The sequence below is a fragment of the Cicer arietinum genome, chromosome 5, assembly GCF_000331145.2.
Source record: "Cicer arietinum cultivar CDC Frontier isolate Library 1 chromosome 5, Cicar.CDCFrontier_v2.0, whole genome shotgun sequence".
NCBI lineage: Eukaryota > Viridiplantae > Streptophyta > Magnoliopsida > Fabales > Fabaceae > Cicer > Cicer arietinum.
In genome coordinates, this window is record NC_021164.2 from 65,572,653 (window position 1) to 65,589,552 (window position 16,900).

At 28.4% G+C, this 16,900-nt stretch overlaps 1 protein-coding gene across 4 annotated transcripts; it reads left to right on the forward strand.

Annotated features, from left to right (window-relative positions):
• The first annotated feature begins 11,321 nt into the window (after positions 1–11,321).
• Positions 11,322–16,731, forward strand: LOC101513180 (U-box domain-containing protein 45-like). Of its 4 annotated transcripts, none has more exons than XM_073368548.1 (6): positions 11,322–11,610; positions 12,452–12,626; positions 13,074–13,259; positions 13,437–13,544; positions 13,888–15,050; positions 15,314–15,570. In XM_073368548.1, the coding sequence occupies exons 2-6, from the start codon at positions 12,573–12,575 to the stop codon at positions 15,432–15,434; spliced, it is 1,632 nt and encodes a 543-aa protein (XP_073224649.1). In that variant the 5' UTR covers positions 11,322–11,610; positions 12,452–12,572; the 3' UTR covers positions 15,435–15,570. The 4 variants fall into 4 exon arrangements, with proteins under 4 accessions (XP_073224649.1, XP_073224648.1, XP_004502310.1 ...); XM_073368547.1 differs by lacking the exon at positions 15,314–15,570 and adding an exon at positions 15,172–15,307; XM_004502253.4 differs by lacking the exon at positions 15,314–15,570 and adding an exon at positions 15,577–16,731 and having other exon boundaries at positions 11,327–11,610.
• The last annotated feature ends 169 nt before the right edge of the window (positions 16,732–16,900 follow it).

Consider the following 16,900-nt stretch of genomic DNA (forward strand, 5'->3'; position numbering starts at 1 on the left):
TATATATATATATATATATATATATATATATATATATTAGTATGATTTAAGATTTTCATTATTATTATTATTATTATTATTATTATTATTATAATTCATTAACTAATTAATTATTATTATTACCATCAAGGTGTAAAATATCATCTACAAGATTTCACATATCATAATTATGATTCACAAAATAAAAAGGAATTGTTCGATACGTGTCTTTAAAAAATATCATTGAGATAATATTTGGTATATTTAAATTTGTGGTTCACAATCTTTAAATCAACACTTTCATGTTTATTCAAAGACACAAGTTGAACTTGTATTAACATATACACCATTTCATAACTTCCTCTTTAGAAGAATGTCAATATAATGAATCTTCATATTTGGTATACTAATTAATACGTTAATTCATGGGGACTACTATAGCTACAAATACATATATACATACTACTTAAGGGACATAAACCTATAACAATTTTCCTTTTGAAAGATTGTAAAAATTGTATTCATTTCATTTTTATTTATTCAAACCTTATAATTTATTTATTATATTTTGTCATTCAATATTATAATTAAATTTATATAATATTTCAAAATTTTGAAAATTCTTGTATTACAAGACCATTAAAATTATAATTATAAAATGTTGATCGTAAAAAATATTTTAAAATCTTATAAAGAGTCTTTTAAGATCTATACATTCATAATTTTCTATAAAATATTTTAAAAACATCAAGGTTTTTTCCTCTTATAATAGTCTTTTAAAATTTAAATTTAACTGTACTTCTAAATATTTCGATATATTTTTTTAAAATTAACCATATAATTTATTAAATTGCAAATTAGGGTCTATACCTAGAGGAGAATAGGTTTACTACTAGGCACTATTTTGTAATGTGAATAGGTTAGCTTATAAACTTGTTAAATTAAATGGAATGTTTTTTATAAGCAAAATTTTTGTATTAACTTGTAGCTTATTTTAATACAATATTTCAAGTAATATTTGAATTTATAGTTTTTCATATATAATTTTTTTATTTATAACTTTGATATTTTATTTTATTTTATTTTATTTTTATGTAAAACATAATTATCTCATTAACTTTTTTAATATATTTTTTTCCAATACTATTACTTTTTTTTTACAAATGAGTGTCATTACTTCTACTTTCCCAAACAAAAATGTAACTTTCAAACATTGTAAGAATGCATTGCCATTTCTTTTTATATATTTAATAAATATATTTAAAATTAAATAATTATATAGTTTTTTATTAAAAAAAAAGAAATAACAGTTATTATGTCATTTTATAAATAAAAATTAAATTTACCAAATATTTTTATTTTAATTAATTAATTTTTCAACTATCAATTAAAAGTTATAAATTATCAATTAACTTTTCACAAATTACATTTACGGAACATAACCTTAGTAAATTAACTTTAAGCAGCCAAACAATTTCTTAAAGGAAAATAGTCGTGTCACCGCCTAGATTTTCCCTATGCTTTCCTTCCACTTATCATATTCATTGACATGAAGAAAAAGAAAATAATACTTCGGCCCCCTTGGTCTCTCATTTATCAAAGACGTTAAGAAAACATATAGGATCCAAATTTATCACTTCCATTCTTTGTCTTCAACCAAAATAAATCTAAAACTACGATTTCAAATACAAATATTTTAAAATTCAACTGAATAGGCATTTGAACAAACTCTCTTTTACTTTTCCTCTCAAAACCGTTGTATGACATAATAACTAATTTACAGAAATTACTGAATTTTTCATATAGAGAAATTCCATCGAGTTTTCAATACAGAGAAACGGTTTGGATAAAAGAATTTAGAGATTAAGGAGCAATAAAAAATGTTTAGTATTTAATATAAAATAATATCAAAGATTATTATTATATTAATAATTGATAATTGTCATATCGTTGTTAGGTTGGACATTTATCAATTATAATATGACTTTTTAGGATATTTAGAAGTTCCCTTTTCACTGTTGATGAAGGGAAACACAGACGCAATCTATACCTAAAATTACGGACGGTGTGGGTACTATGATTAGGGCCGGAGTCAAGGCTCAGCTGATATTTGCGGTTTAAAACACAACAACACAGATTGCTTCTTGGCCCACATTTTTATTTTCAACTTAGAGACTACTAATAATTTGAGTACAATAGAGATGCATTGATAACATAAATTTATTTCTTTTTTAAAAAAATAACTACTCTCTTTTTTCTAATAATTTTTGTTAGAAAGAATCTATTTCTGTACAACTATGTGGACACATCCACTGGACCACTACGATTAGAAAAATCAGTTTGACTGTTCAACTCAATTAAACTTCACTACCCTCTCCCCCACCAACATCCCATGGTTCTCGGTTGCATAAAATTTGTAAAAGAATTATCGTCCCGTCCTACTCTATCTTCAGTGCATATTATTATTATTTTAGACATAAAGAAACATTAGGTCCTTCACAAAGATAAATTAATTCAGAAAACGACTCTACTTAGTTTCTAATAAAAATTGAATAAACCATTAAGTTGGCTACTGAAATTGTAGAGGTCATATTTACTTATTTGAATTTTCAAATTTGGTATATATATATATTATGAAATTAAAATCGTCGAATAATATAGTTTATTTATTAGTTTGATATACAGTCAACATATTTATTAGTTAACTCATTGTTACATAAAAGAAATTGAATTTTAAAAATGAATTTGAAATTCAATTTAAATAAAAAAAATAAAATTATATTATTATTGCAACAATAACATCTTCATGTGTATAATTCATTTTTGTTCTTCTTCTATGATTTCATATATTCTTATTTCAAAAACTTTCATTTATATAATTTTTTTTTCTTTTGCGGTATTCAAACTGTAGAAAATAAAAGAATGAATAATCAAATATTCTTCATCTTTCATGGGTGAAATTTGAAACCTGACGATTCTCAAATACCGTTGTGAAAGAAAAATTGTTGTTAGATTTACTGCAACTAAAAATAACTTTTGAAGAAAATTATTTTCATGCCCATTACCAAAGAGTAATTTTCCCTCTTTTCTCCAAATTTTCCCACCTATATTTATCTACTGTTATCCTAAAGTTTGCTCACTGATTTCTCAAATTTCTTAATTTTCTCCCTCAAATTGAAGCACATCAGAGACAAAGCCAAATTGAAATATTGCTTTCACAATTTGAACTCACTTGTGAAAATCAAATGTTGTCTCAAGAGGAATCAGTCAAAGAAGATGCATCAAAAACTAGAAAAAAAAAGTATGATAACTCAATGTATGTATTGCAAATTTTAAGATGATTGTATGGACCAATTTGCTAGTCAGCGAACAATTTTAGGGACTGATTTGTGTATTTCATTCCATATTTTATGTATTTCAAGAACAAGTGAATTAGACTTAATGTATTTCATTCCTAATTTAGGGATACGACTTCAAAATCCAATATAGTAAACACATCATTGAACATTTGACGAATGAAGCAGTTGAACATTTGAAGAACTCTGTTCATCAACCTTGTCTTTCACACCTCTTAATTTCCATAGTCCTTAGATAATTAAACTAATTTATCCACCATTATTGTTTTCCAAATATCATCAACTCCGTCATCCTTAGTTGATGATTTTTTTTTACTAAACTATCAACCTTTTCCAACAACTTTACCTTCCACACACCTTGATTTGTTTCCTCGTCATGCAAACCTAACAACAACTTTCATGAAAAAGTTAGAGAAATTGGAGAAAGGGTATGAAAAAAATTCACTTTCAAAGTTATTCTTAGTTGCAACAGCTCCAACAACAACTTTTTTATATTGACAACTGAGAATCATCGAGTTCAAGCTTTCACCAATGGAGGAGGAAGAATAAGTGGTTTTTGATTATTTCATTTTTTATGATTTGACTACCATGAAAGAGGAAGAATAATGAATTATATAAATGAAGGTTTTGGAAGAATAATATATGAAATTATGAAAGAAAAACAAAAATAAATTATATAGATGAAAATGTTACTATTGCAATGATGAAATATTTTCATTTTTTTTTAAAACAAACTGAATTTCAATTTAGTTTTCATAATCGGACAAATTGACTTCTCATATTTTCAAAATTAGGTAAACTAACCTCGCTCTTATGTGGCAATGAGTTGGTTAACAGTTTAGTTTGCCACGTAAACAATGAATGTTAATGTCAATCTCATTAATAGAGCAAACTAACGAAATGACTATATTGTTTGACGTCTTTCAATTTTAGGGTGTTGTTTATCTATTTCCAAAATCTAGAGCGTAAATGTCCAACTCCTACAATTTCAAGGGGATAGTTTGGTGGTTTACTCAATAAAAATTAATTGAAATAATTTAATCCTTAAATCATAATTTGTCATTAAATCGTATAAAAACGGATGATGTGTATCGTTAAGCCATTAATCTAGCGGAAGTGAACTTCCTACACGATATTTAACAAAAATATAAAAGAACAATTTAGTTTATGACAAAATACAAAAGTATCAATTTGATCATTTAGATTTCAACATACTTACTTATTTAAAAAAAGACTTGCTTATTTAAAAAATTCAGAGACCATATTTTTCTCAAAAAATTGTTGCAGAACCTAAAACATTCCGTTTTTTTTTTTACAATACGGTTAAAAGACAAATAGAAAAACCGATTAAAAAAAAAATTGAAAGGACTAACCTGTTCCAGTTTATTTTTGTCATGATAATGGTAAATTTTTTGTTAAGAACTAATTGTCCCGCTTATTTTTTGTGAGGGACCAAAATGTCATTTTACTCTTATTTTAGCTAAAATCTTTAGTTAGATTATAAAATATTTATTAATATTTGTAAAAAAAATATTAATAAAAGGTTTTGGAATCAATTATAAGATATGTAGCTTTTGTTTGAAGTTGGACCTTCTTAATTCAAATCTCTTTTAATTTCTTCTGTATTTTTTTAAAAAAAATCGCCGTATTGATAGTTTATATGATATAGACAATGCATATAAATTTTGACACAAATATAAAATAAGTTGATATGTTATTGAAATTTATCAAGATTGATGGTGTTCAATAAAAGTGCATAGAATTTTAATTTTGATGTATCTCAATAATATATTAAATAATTTTAAATTTATATAAAATTTTATATATATGATCTATATGACATAAACTTTCAATTTAAAATAACAAATAGTAGTAATAAAAAAGTAGCGAAAATTGTAAAAGATTTGAGTGATTTTTGGATTGAAATGATTACATCCCTTGTGTTTGGTGTGATTTTTGGTTTAAGAAAAACAAGTCCAAATTTTAAAGGCTATTTTAGCCGAAAGGTTAATGGTTGTTGACTTAAAAAAAAGTAATTCATTAAGGAGATAAGAACAACAGAATTAAAAGACAATAAAATTAAATTGATGTTAAGTAAGGTGCACAGATTTAAAGAAATTAAAGATGTAGAAACTAGAAACTAAATGACTTGAATATAAAATTGCAAGGAAAAGTAAAGAAAGTAAAAATAAATTATATTGAAATGTCAACATAATTTAAATTGCTTTAATGATAAAAATTATAGTAAGTTAATGAAGTTTTAAAGAGATGGAAGACATATTTAAGGAAGTTAATGAATAGGTATATTCATAGTAGGAAAAGAGATGGAAGACACATTTAAAAGTTATTGGAAGTATTTAAAAATTATTGGAAGTTAATGAATAGATATATGATTTAGGTATATAATTTAAAGAGATGGAAGATATATTTAAAAATTTAAGGAAGTTAATGAAGTTTTAAAGAGATGAAAGACATATTTAAAATTTATAGGAAGTTAATGAATAAGTATATGATTTAGTGTGATTATAGTAAAAACTTTTTTTTTTTTATAGATAAAGTCAACTAAATAACTATTATTAGTGGTCATGTTCGTAGTAGTTATTTATATTGAAGTATTTTTTAATAAAGATTTGCTCCACGCGACATACATCTAGTATTTGTTGTTGTCGACTTATAGCTATCAAATGTGTCTCTTGTCAACATTCTTTACTTTTTAACTCAATCATCGTTGTCGATAATCACTCAATTTAATAAAATATTTGAGTTTATCTTAACTTTAAATGATATCTCTTCGTTAACACCTCTATAAGCCCTTTGTCGAAAGATTTTTAAGTTTTTCCCGAGTTTTGATCATTCGACAAATGACCAAATTTGTAAAATTGGTGACTCTGTTCAAAACTTCAAAAGCTATTTGTTTCACTATTAACGTATTTTAAAATGCAAGTTAAAAAGCTTTTGTCGAACTCTAATTCCTTTTTCATGCTTCGTCATCTTCCTCATTGCTAAAGTCCTTTCCATTTTCCTCTGCAATTCCAACATTCAGTCACCTTCAGATGATCTTTATCTAGTTATAATGCATAAGTTTGCTGGATTCACAATGAGACATTCTGATTTTGCAAAATTTAAAAGTAGTAATTTTTACAAAATTATAATGGTTCACTGCGATTTTGACAAATTCATTATGATATTAATCATTTAATAATATGTTTTTATAAAGTTATATCTCAACCTTCAGGAGCTAATACTATTGGATTCGCCAGTATAGCGCAAGATCGGTTGTAAATTCGAACAAAACGGGCCGTAGACTTGGTATTTATATCATAGCTGTTTATAAGAATATAGTTGTTCTCTTCTCAAACTAGTATAGATGCCCCTAGGTTTGTATCAAATTTTAAGGTTTCAGGTTCAGGGTCCTTGGGTTTTGTTTCTAGCACTTCTGTTTATAATAACTATATATAAACATTTTCTTCGGCTCCAGAAAGCTATAGCTTATTTTCCACTAGCAAAAGGCTCGCTTATTTTGATTTATTAAAAAAAAAATCTAAAAAACTAACAATGTTATTGTTATTAATTACTAACATTTGTAAAAAAAAAATGTTTCTAAACTCTAATTTAATTAACAAATATTGTTAGGTAAAATATTTCGTCCAGATTCAAATTCAGAATTTCATTAATTATGATTAAATTTACTATAAAAAAAAGATATTTGTAAAAAAAATAAATTTTAAATTCAAAATTTTTCTATAATATTCTAAAGGTTTAAATGCAGTTTTAGTTTTAATTGATTCGTAATTTTAGTTCTCTTATTTTTAATTCTATAATTTCAGTCTTAATATTTCAACTGATTTATAATTTTGGTCATCTTATTTTTAATTTCGTAATTTTAGTCTATTTATTTTATTTTAACTGATTCTTAATTTTGGTCAATCTATTCCTAATTTCGCAATTTTGGTCCTCCTATTTCTTAAAATTGAGATATTTTGTCATACCTATATATTTAATTACTAGTATTATTTTAGTCAATAATGAGGTTGTTTTATTTTTTTTTAATGATTATTTGGACTTATTTTTTTAAAAAATTGTAGCTCATATTTAAAAAAAAATAGAATTCACTACTCATATTTTAAAAAAAAAATTAAAACAATTGCTAGCTTTTATTATTAATTAAAATAAACACACAATAAAATAAGATGGTTGAAAATACATTTTTACCTTTTTAAAAACTATTATGATTTTATGTACAACTTTGAAAAAATAAATAGAGGTATACAACGAATCACAATCATTTTTAAAAAAGTAAAAATATTATTTAAATTATGGTTATTTTAATTAATAATTAGAGCTAGTAATTTATTTATTTTTTAAAAACAATAACACAACTGTGATAACATTATTAATAGTAATTTAAATTACTAGCTCTAATTATTAATTAAAATGTCTAAATAGGACAAAATATCTCAATTTTAATAAATACGAGGGTCAAAATTGCAAAATTAAAAATATGAAGATCAAAGTTATAAATCAGATAAAATAGAGAGATTAAAATTATAAAATTAAAAATAGAACGACCAAAATTATGAATAAATTATAATAAGAAAATTAAAATTGTATTTAAGCATATTTTAAAAGTTAATTTGAGATATAACAATCAACACATTATATTAAATACAAGACGGATAAGAGACGATCTCACCTCATGTTAATTTTTAACGTGAAAGATTAATCTTGTAAGCATTAATACATATAAAAAATATATTAATAAAATACAACAAAGTTATAAATAAACTTTAGTTTTCCAAAAAACTATGAGGTTTAATACTCCAAGCACATGAATCCACTTTATTTTTTAGCAAACCACATGAATCTGGTTAAATTTTAATGGAACCCATATGCTTTTCCATGTGACCCTGTAGTCCAATTCATCACCACCAGCACGTTGGATTGCAAAATACGTATGATTATTTAAACGCACAAAATCACTAGAAGTTATAATAAAACTGAAATAAAATATGATTACAATTTTTTACAATTATTTATGAGAATACTTATATAACCAAGTGCTATGTAAACCAACACAAAATATAATTCTTGTTTATGATAATAAATCACTTCAAATTTTAACGATAAGATTTAAAAAAATAGAATCACGTGACACTTCTCATTTTTACGGCTAAGACGTTGCTTGATTGATATTAATTTGATAAATTAAATTTTGAGAAATAAATATATTGTTTTTTTTATTTTCTTTCAAATGAACATCAATCAATTCATTATCTTAGTCGGGATAACAATAAATACTTCAAATTTATACTTCAACAATCCAATGTACATTATTATTATAATTTTAGGACATTTTTCAAATCAATTCACAATTGATCATCTATCAAAATAGTACCGTATAATTTTTCTACTATTTTTACTTTAGAAATTGCCTACTTAAATAAGTTTAATATCTTTAAAAAGTATTTAGTTGCCAAAAACATCTTATAAAAAAGTAGTTGTAGGACAATTTTTTTTCCCAATACTCCATCTATTTTTTTTATAAAGAAAATTATAAATAAAACTTAAGAGACATAATGAGGAATATACATCATTCTAGAGTCACCATCAAGGAGAAGTATTAGACTATTAAGAGGAGTAGGTAAGTCTACAAAACTAAGATACCTGTTAATATTAACATTAGCCAACTTATATGTACATCGATTAGACTCACGATAAACATGATTAACTAAACAACTACATTCCTCGCGATTCATAAGAAAGATGGCTTCTTGAAGACGAGATGTAAGATAGACATACACGTTTTCCTTCATCGAATCATATTGACTATGGTAAGAGAATCAATTTCCACCAAAATAGTATTTAACCCAAATTGTAAGCCATTCTTAGATCATCAACTAACCCCTTAACAAGTAGTTAGGTTTGTTGTGTCGTGATAAGAACCATCAATATTAAACTTAAATGAATTAACACTAGAAGGATACCATTTAACATTAATATCCCTCTTACGACCCTGTATAAACAAAAGATAGTAAAGATAAATATGTTAATGAATGAAGAGAAACTGCCTATTAAAAAATTGCAAGAATTGCTCGAGATCAAATAGTGTTATGAGAAAACTAATTGTTTCATATCCATCCACGACATATTTACCATCACTCCATCGTGAATTAACGTAAGAGTAAAGTCAACCCATTGAGGAAGTCTGAGGCTAAAAAAAGGAATTCCATTGCTCATCCTCCATGTTAATAAAACTCTCTCAAATGCTATGTGACACATCACAATCTCTAAGAAATGCATAATGGTTTGAGGAGCTTGAGAGCATCTGATGCAAATCTCAGTATATGGTATACCCCAATGGTATCTTTCGACATTGGTTAGAAGTTTTTCGTATGGAAGCTTCCAAAGAAATGTATGGATTTTGATAGGTCAATTCTATTTCCATACTAGGTTGAAATTAGGGGACTCAAAAGACCGTTGATCGAGCCAACATCAATTAACGTAAGATTAAAGCCAATCCATTGAGGAAGCCTGAGGCTAAAAAATAATATTTTATTGCCAATTTTTCCTGTTAATAAAGCTCTCCCAAATATTATGTGCCACATCACATCTCTAAGAACATACATAATATTTTCAGGAGCTTGGGAGCATCTGATGCAAATCTTAGCACCTAACATACCCGAGTGGTATCTTTCGACATTAGTTAGAAGTTTTCCATGCGAAAGCTTCCAAAGAAATGTATAGATTTTGAGAGGTCCATTCTATTTCCACATTGGGTTGAAATTAGGGGACTCATAAGAAGTAGAGTCTATATGCAGGTTTAATAGTCAAAAGATCGTAATTAGTAAATTTTCATATAGGGAAATTATTCTGATCTACAAGAAAGGCCTAAGACATGCAATTTTTTGTGTTGATGTTACTGGGAAATACTTGATTGATTACTTTACCAACTTTAGGGACCCAATCGTTAAGCCAAAATCTATTCGATTGACCATTTATAATAATCTAACAAAAACCATTTTCCACTCTAGGTCAACATTTGGTAGTTCCTCTGCAAATATGAGAAGTTTTGAACTCACACTGAATGCACGACATAATCAAACTACCACTATTATATATTGAGTGTTTGAAATAATACTCCATTTATTTTAAAATGAACGTCCCTTTAATAAATAAATAAAAAATCAAAATGAAATATCGCTTAAATTTCCGATAACTTTAATTATTTTTTCCAGTTATACATTCTAATTAGTATAATATACACTACTTCTAAAGTATTAATTTTAGTTTATATTTATGATAATAGAAGATACACAAACAAATAATAAAAATAAGATATTAGACAATATACACTTTCAATGTAAAATTATTTTACACAAACGATCGATATGAATGAATAAATAAATACATAAAATAAATTATTTTATGTAATATATTTTGGTTTGATGGTAGAATTAATTTTGAAAACTACGATCTATAATTGTTACAAAAATCACAATAATTCGTCGTAATTTTATCGATCTTACATTAAAACTAAATATACACATGATTATTTGATTTGATTACTAACTGTAATTAATTATTTATATAAAATAACTTTACACAGACAATATATAATCTTTAAACTATAAAAATAATTTAATAAAATATTTATTTAAATTATTATATTTTTTAATATTTGTAAACAAATCTTAAACAATTTTAAATCTGATTTTAAAACAGAAGAAATATATAAACAAATGAAAAAGGACAAATTTGTCAGGAAGTAACTATTAATATGATTTATGACAGGTCTACTAAGCGACAAACAAGGAGGTCGGCAACTGTCGGCCGGTGTACCGGGGAAAAGATATAACCAACATTAATTTCACCCTTAAAATCCAAAATTTGTCCCTCAGTTAATTTTAATGTACCAATAATATTCAAATTAATTAACATAAACTAATTTGTAATAAAATAAAATAAAATAAAATCCATATAATAAAGTTTTATAGTTTTTACGCCAACACAAGAAAGAAGAAAGGAGAAGGGAGAAGGGAGAAGGGAGAAGGGAGAAGGGAGTAGTAGTAACCAAATCTGCCATCTCCTCTGTCCTCGTGCGTTTCCTCCGAACAATTCGTCGTTCGGTTCAAACCTCAATGCCTGTCTCTCTCTGAAATCCAAAAACTCATAGATCCTCTCTGTACCTCAATTTTTCTACGAATTTTCAAGCCTCATTGCCTTTAAATGAATATCATATGATATGATTGTTGTTTTTCTCTCTTCTCTTCTGCGGGTAAACCTTCTTTCAAAACCCTAATCAACTTCTCATCTTAAATTATTATTCTTTTAATGTTCAACGCGCTCTTCGTTCATATTCGCTTTGCTTCTGAAATCTGAATCAGAATTTTATTTTTAATATTAATAATGTTAATGTATTTATCAATTTCTATTGCTGGAGTTGATTTTGTTTGAGTCAAGGTCATTGCTGAGAATCATGTTTATGAGATTGCTGTGTGCCAAAAAGCTATTAAATAGAAATGTATTGGTTAAATTTGTTGTTTAAAATCGACATTATTTTTCTTCAATGGAAAATGTCCAATTTGATTTGTTTGTTTTACAATTTTTTGTGTTAATCTTTGGTTAAACGGTCTATTATGAAACTTTAGATCTTTCCACAGTGATTTTCTTCCTTTTGCTGATGTCATTTGAGCTAATTATTTTCTCTTTTTAAACCATTTTTTTGGTGGATAGAGTGAAAAGGATGATAACACTAAATAGAAAGTGGTGTCTATTTAGTATTTATTCTTTTACAATTTTAAAGCCATATCAAATCTAATATCTCTCCGATTTGACTCCATCTTTGTTTTGGTAATGTTGTACATTTTTAAAAAATTATGTCCACTTCATAAATAGAATATTTATAAGTAACAATCAGTTTTTCTTTATAAGTAAGATAGCATGAGGTTTCATGTTATTTTTTCATCTAAACCCCCCTGATTTTTATAAAGATATTAAAATCACTAAATTATGCTACTTTTGTTGGATTGATAAAATAAAAAAATGTAAATGTTTAGATGTAGCAGTGGTATGGGCTAATGCAGTATTTTTTATTTTTTATTTTAAATTATAAACAGGCTGAAGCAGTTTTTTAGCACCCAAAAACTATATTAAGTTTATTTCTTTCCTCTTTTTGATCCCGGTTAATACTGGACACAGTTGAGATCATTAGCACTTAAGTTTACACAGTGGATGTGAATGATGGATGTTTCTGAGGTTGAAGAAAATTTCTTTGCAGCAAGTGATGCCAAGGTATGATGATATATCTTTAATTATTGCAAGAGATGTTTTGGAATTCTATTGCTTTACAATATAGAATGGTCGCACTATGTACCCGAAAACAAATTAATTAAAAAAGCGAATGTGTTTTTTTTAAAAGACAAACATTAGTTGTTATTTTGTTAGTAGGGGAGTTAGAAAAGCAAATTGACCAAGTCCTTATGCAAAGGTATTAATTAAGGATAAGGAGTCAACTTGCTTAAATATTAATTGTATAGCATATTTTTCTTTCTCTCTTTTGATTTATTTCAGAAGATTTTAAGAAAATGATTTAAATTGCATGTCAAAAATAGAGTAGAAATGTTGCATTTTTTTTTGCCATGCTTTTCTGGCCATTGTTTCACATCTGTTTGATGTTTTATTCGAGTGATTTCTAGTTGCAATATATTATCTAATCAATATATCTCTATTCTTATGCAGTTACATGGAGAAATGTGCAGAAGTCTTTCTGCAATATATTGTAAAATATTGTCAATATTTCCTTCATTAGAAGCAGCTAGGCCTAGGAGCAAATCTGGAATTCAGGCATTATGTTCGCTGCATGTAGCCTTAGAGAAGGCGAAGAATGTACTTCAGCACTGCTCAGAGTCTAGTAAACTTTACTTGGTATGATTATGATAGTCCAATTTTACTTTTAATTTACTTAATTTACGATTTTGTCTACGTATGGAACTTGTCTTTAATTTACTGTAGCTCCTCATACATTTTCTTTGCTGTCAGTTGGTGAGGTTATTTAATTTGAAATACATCTTTAAAGTATCTTTAAAATATATTACGATGCAGGCTATAACTGGAGATTCCGTTCTTCTAAAATTTGAGAAGGCTAAGTGTGCTCTTGTAGATAGTCTTAAACTGGTGGAAGATATCGTTTCTCAATCCATTGGGTGTCAGGTGATAACTTTCATTAATAGGGTTGTATAGTTTCTCTTTTCGTGTTTGAGTTTTGTTTATATTTGATTCTAGGTTCATGATTCTGTTCAATTATCGGAAGGATCTATTGATTTCCTTTTGGATATTTGAGCAAGGAGAGCCTATTTTATGTGCTTCATTTATTCTTTTCAAAGTAATCTAATACCACCTTGTTTGCAATATTCGGGATTCAGCTTTCTTAACAATTATTATTATTATTTCAATGTGAATGCTCGTGAACAAATGGTATATTTTCTTATCATGATCAGTGTTTAGATTGTTCAGAGTTTGATTTTTTTTCCCTTGTGAATTTACCTCTGTTCAGATTGATGAAATTGTGAACGAAATTGCTGGTACGGTGTTTGCGCTTGATCCAACAGAGAAGCAAGTCGGAGATGATTTAATTGCATTGCTTCAGCAGGGGAGAAAATTTAACGACTCTAATGACAGTAGCGAACTTGAGTGTTTTCACCTTGCTGCTACTAGACTTGGAATTACATCTTCCAGAGCAGCCCTCACTGAAAGAAGAGCTCTAAAAAAACTCATTGAAAGGGCTCGCACCGAGGAAGACAAGAGAAAGGAATCAATTATTGCATTTCTTTTACACCTTATGAGGAAATACTCCAAGTTATTTAGAAGTGAGTTCTCTGATGATAATGATTCTCAGGGTTCTCAACCTTGTTCTCCCACTGTTTCAAAACCTTTCGAGGACGGTGTTCGTGGTGGTCAATGTCATGGCTTTGATAGACAGATATCAAAACTCGGTTCCTTTAATTTTAAGCCGAACAATAGGAAATCGGGACAGATGCTCCTTCCACCTGAAGAGTTAAGGTGTCCAATTTCTCTGCAACTTATGAGTGATCCTGTTATAATCGCATCTGGGCAGACATATGAAAGAGTTTGTATAGAAAAATGGTTCAATGACGGGCACAACACCTGCCCAAAGACTCAACAAAAACTTGCACATCTTTCTCTGACTCCTAATTACTGTGTCAAGGGTCTTGTGGCTAGTTGGTGTGAACAGAACGGAATTCCTATTCCAGAAGGCCCTCCCGAATCTCTTGATTTTAACTACTGGAGATTGGCATTATCAGATACCGAATCCACAAATTCAAGATCTATAAACAGTGTCAACTCTTGCAAATCAAAGGGTGTCAAAGTTGTTCCTCTTGAAGAGAATTGCATCTCAGAGCAAACTGAGGGAAATGCAACTGAAAGTTTGTCCGTACAAGAAGAGGAAGGCGGTGAACAGTATCTTAGTTTTCTGAAAGTATTGACCGAAGGGAACAATTGGAAGAGGAAGTGTAAAGTAGTAGAGCGGTTAAGGCTGTTGCTGCGGGATGATGAGGAAGCCAGGATATTTATGGGGGCTAATGGATTTGTTGAAGCCCTTTTTCAGTTTCTGCAATCAGCTGTGCGTGAAGGGAATGCGATGGCTCAGGAAAATGGAGCTATGGCTCTGTTCAACTTGGCTGTGAATAACAACAGGTAGGAATTAATGTTCCTATATTTGAAAAGTAATGTGAATCTGCTTTTTATATATTTGAAAATTGACAACTTGCATTTAATCGTTTATCCAACACCTTGATCACTTTGTTATCTCTGATAGAAGGAGTTATATTGATCACAGTGATTTGGTTCTGGTCATCCTCTCGCTTTTAATGAGCCTGAGCATATATCAGCTACAGCATTTCAGAAAAAGACAATGGCATCATAACTGCATGCAATTTATCTAAACTTCATTTGTACAGTAATTTGCAGAAATGGTTTTTCTGGTTTATTCAAGCATCTGTTATGATGTATCCCCAAAAGGAAAGGGCTCAAAGGTCGAAAACTGGAGAAAAAGAGCATAGTCCACAAAGGATATATTGAAGATTTATACTATCACCTATTGAATTGCAACTTTAGTTAGGGTGTTTCATGTTAAACTGGGCTGAAGATTTTTGAAGAATTAGTTATTTCTTTTCTTTTGTGCAATTCATTAACATAAGCTTGATTGTTTTTTCTTCAACAGAAATAAGGAAGTTATGATATCAACAGGAATCATATCATTGTTGGAGGAAATGATATCAAGCTCCAATCTGTACGGTTGTTCAACCGCTCTGTATCTGAATCTTTCTTGCCTTGAAGAAGCAAAGCACATGATTGGCACAAGTCAGGCCGTGCAGTTCCTAATCAAGATGCTTCAAGCTAAAACCGAAGTCCAGTGCAAGCTAGATGCCCTGCACGCACTCTATAATATCTCTACCGTACCCTCAAATATTTCAAACCTCCTTTCATCAGGCATCATTGACGGCCTACAATCCCTTCTTGTAGGCCAAGCTGATTGCATGTTGACAGAAAAATGCATAACCGTTTTGGTTAATTTGGCCGTTTCTCATGTAGGGAGAGAGGAAATGATTTTGAATCCTGAACTGATAAGCACATTGGCTTCTATATTAGATACTGGCGAAGCCATAGAGCAAGAACAAGCTGTGTCTTGTCTCCTGATATTATGCAACAGGAGTGAAAAATGTTGTGAGATGGTTCTGCAAGAAGGCGCTATACCCGCGTTGGTGTCGATATCGGTGAATGGAACTTCAAGAGGAAGAGAGAAAGCTCAGAAACTATTGATGCACTTCCGAGAGCAGCGGCAGCGAGACCTTTCACCTGCTAAGACTCAACAATGTTCACCTGAAGTTGGTGATTTGTGCATGCCTCCTCAAGAAACGAAACCGCTATGTAAATCTATATCCAGAAGAAGAGTGGGGAAAGCTTTAAGTTTTCTATGGAAAAGCAAGAGCTATTCTGTTTATCAATGTTAAGTTCCATGTAAATCTCTGTTTGGTTCTTAACTCTTCTGGGGCATTGTTTTTTGAGTGTTTCTTCTCCCACCCCCAAGTATTCTTAAATACACAAAAATACACATTTAAATTATCCAATCCGAATGTATAAAATAAATCTTCGGATTAGTCAATTTGGACAAAATTTAGAGCCTTTTGAGAAGATTTGGGGATGAAAAAAGAAGCTTTCTTGTTTTTTATCATCCATTCGTACATGTTCCTCTGTAAAAATAGCTGCTTATTTTTTTGTTTTCAAATAACAGAAAAGTTGTACAGGCACGTGTAGTTTATGTGTTTTATTGGGTTAGATTTACTTTATGAATTATGAAGGTTGTGGTAAACATGAATTAATGTCTCATGGTCGAGGGAGATTCCTAGCTTAGCTTGTTAAGAGAGAACTAAACACCATAATTTTTCTACTTAGTTTTTTTTTAGTTCTCATTTTCTCTCAACATAATTAAGAGGTTCATGATAGATTTCAGATATGAAGTGATTTTAAAAAATTCCAACTTGTAA

Coding starts and splice junctions, on each gene's coding strand:
- LOC101513180 (XM_004502253.4), top strand. CDS start 12,573: ATGATGGATGTTTCTGAGGTTGAAGAAAATTTCTTTGCAGCAAGTGAT. Junction 13,260..13,436: donor AGTCTAGTAAACTTTACTTG/GTATGATTATGA, acceptor ATTACGATGCAG/GCTATAACTGGAGATTCCGT. Junction 15,051..15,576: donor TTGGCTGTGAATAACAACAG/GTAGGAATTAAT, acceptor TTTCTTCAACAG/AAATAAGGAAGTTATGATAT.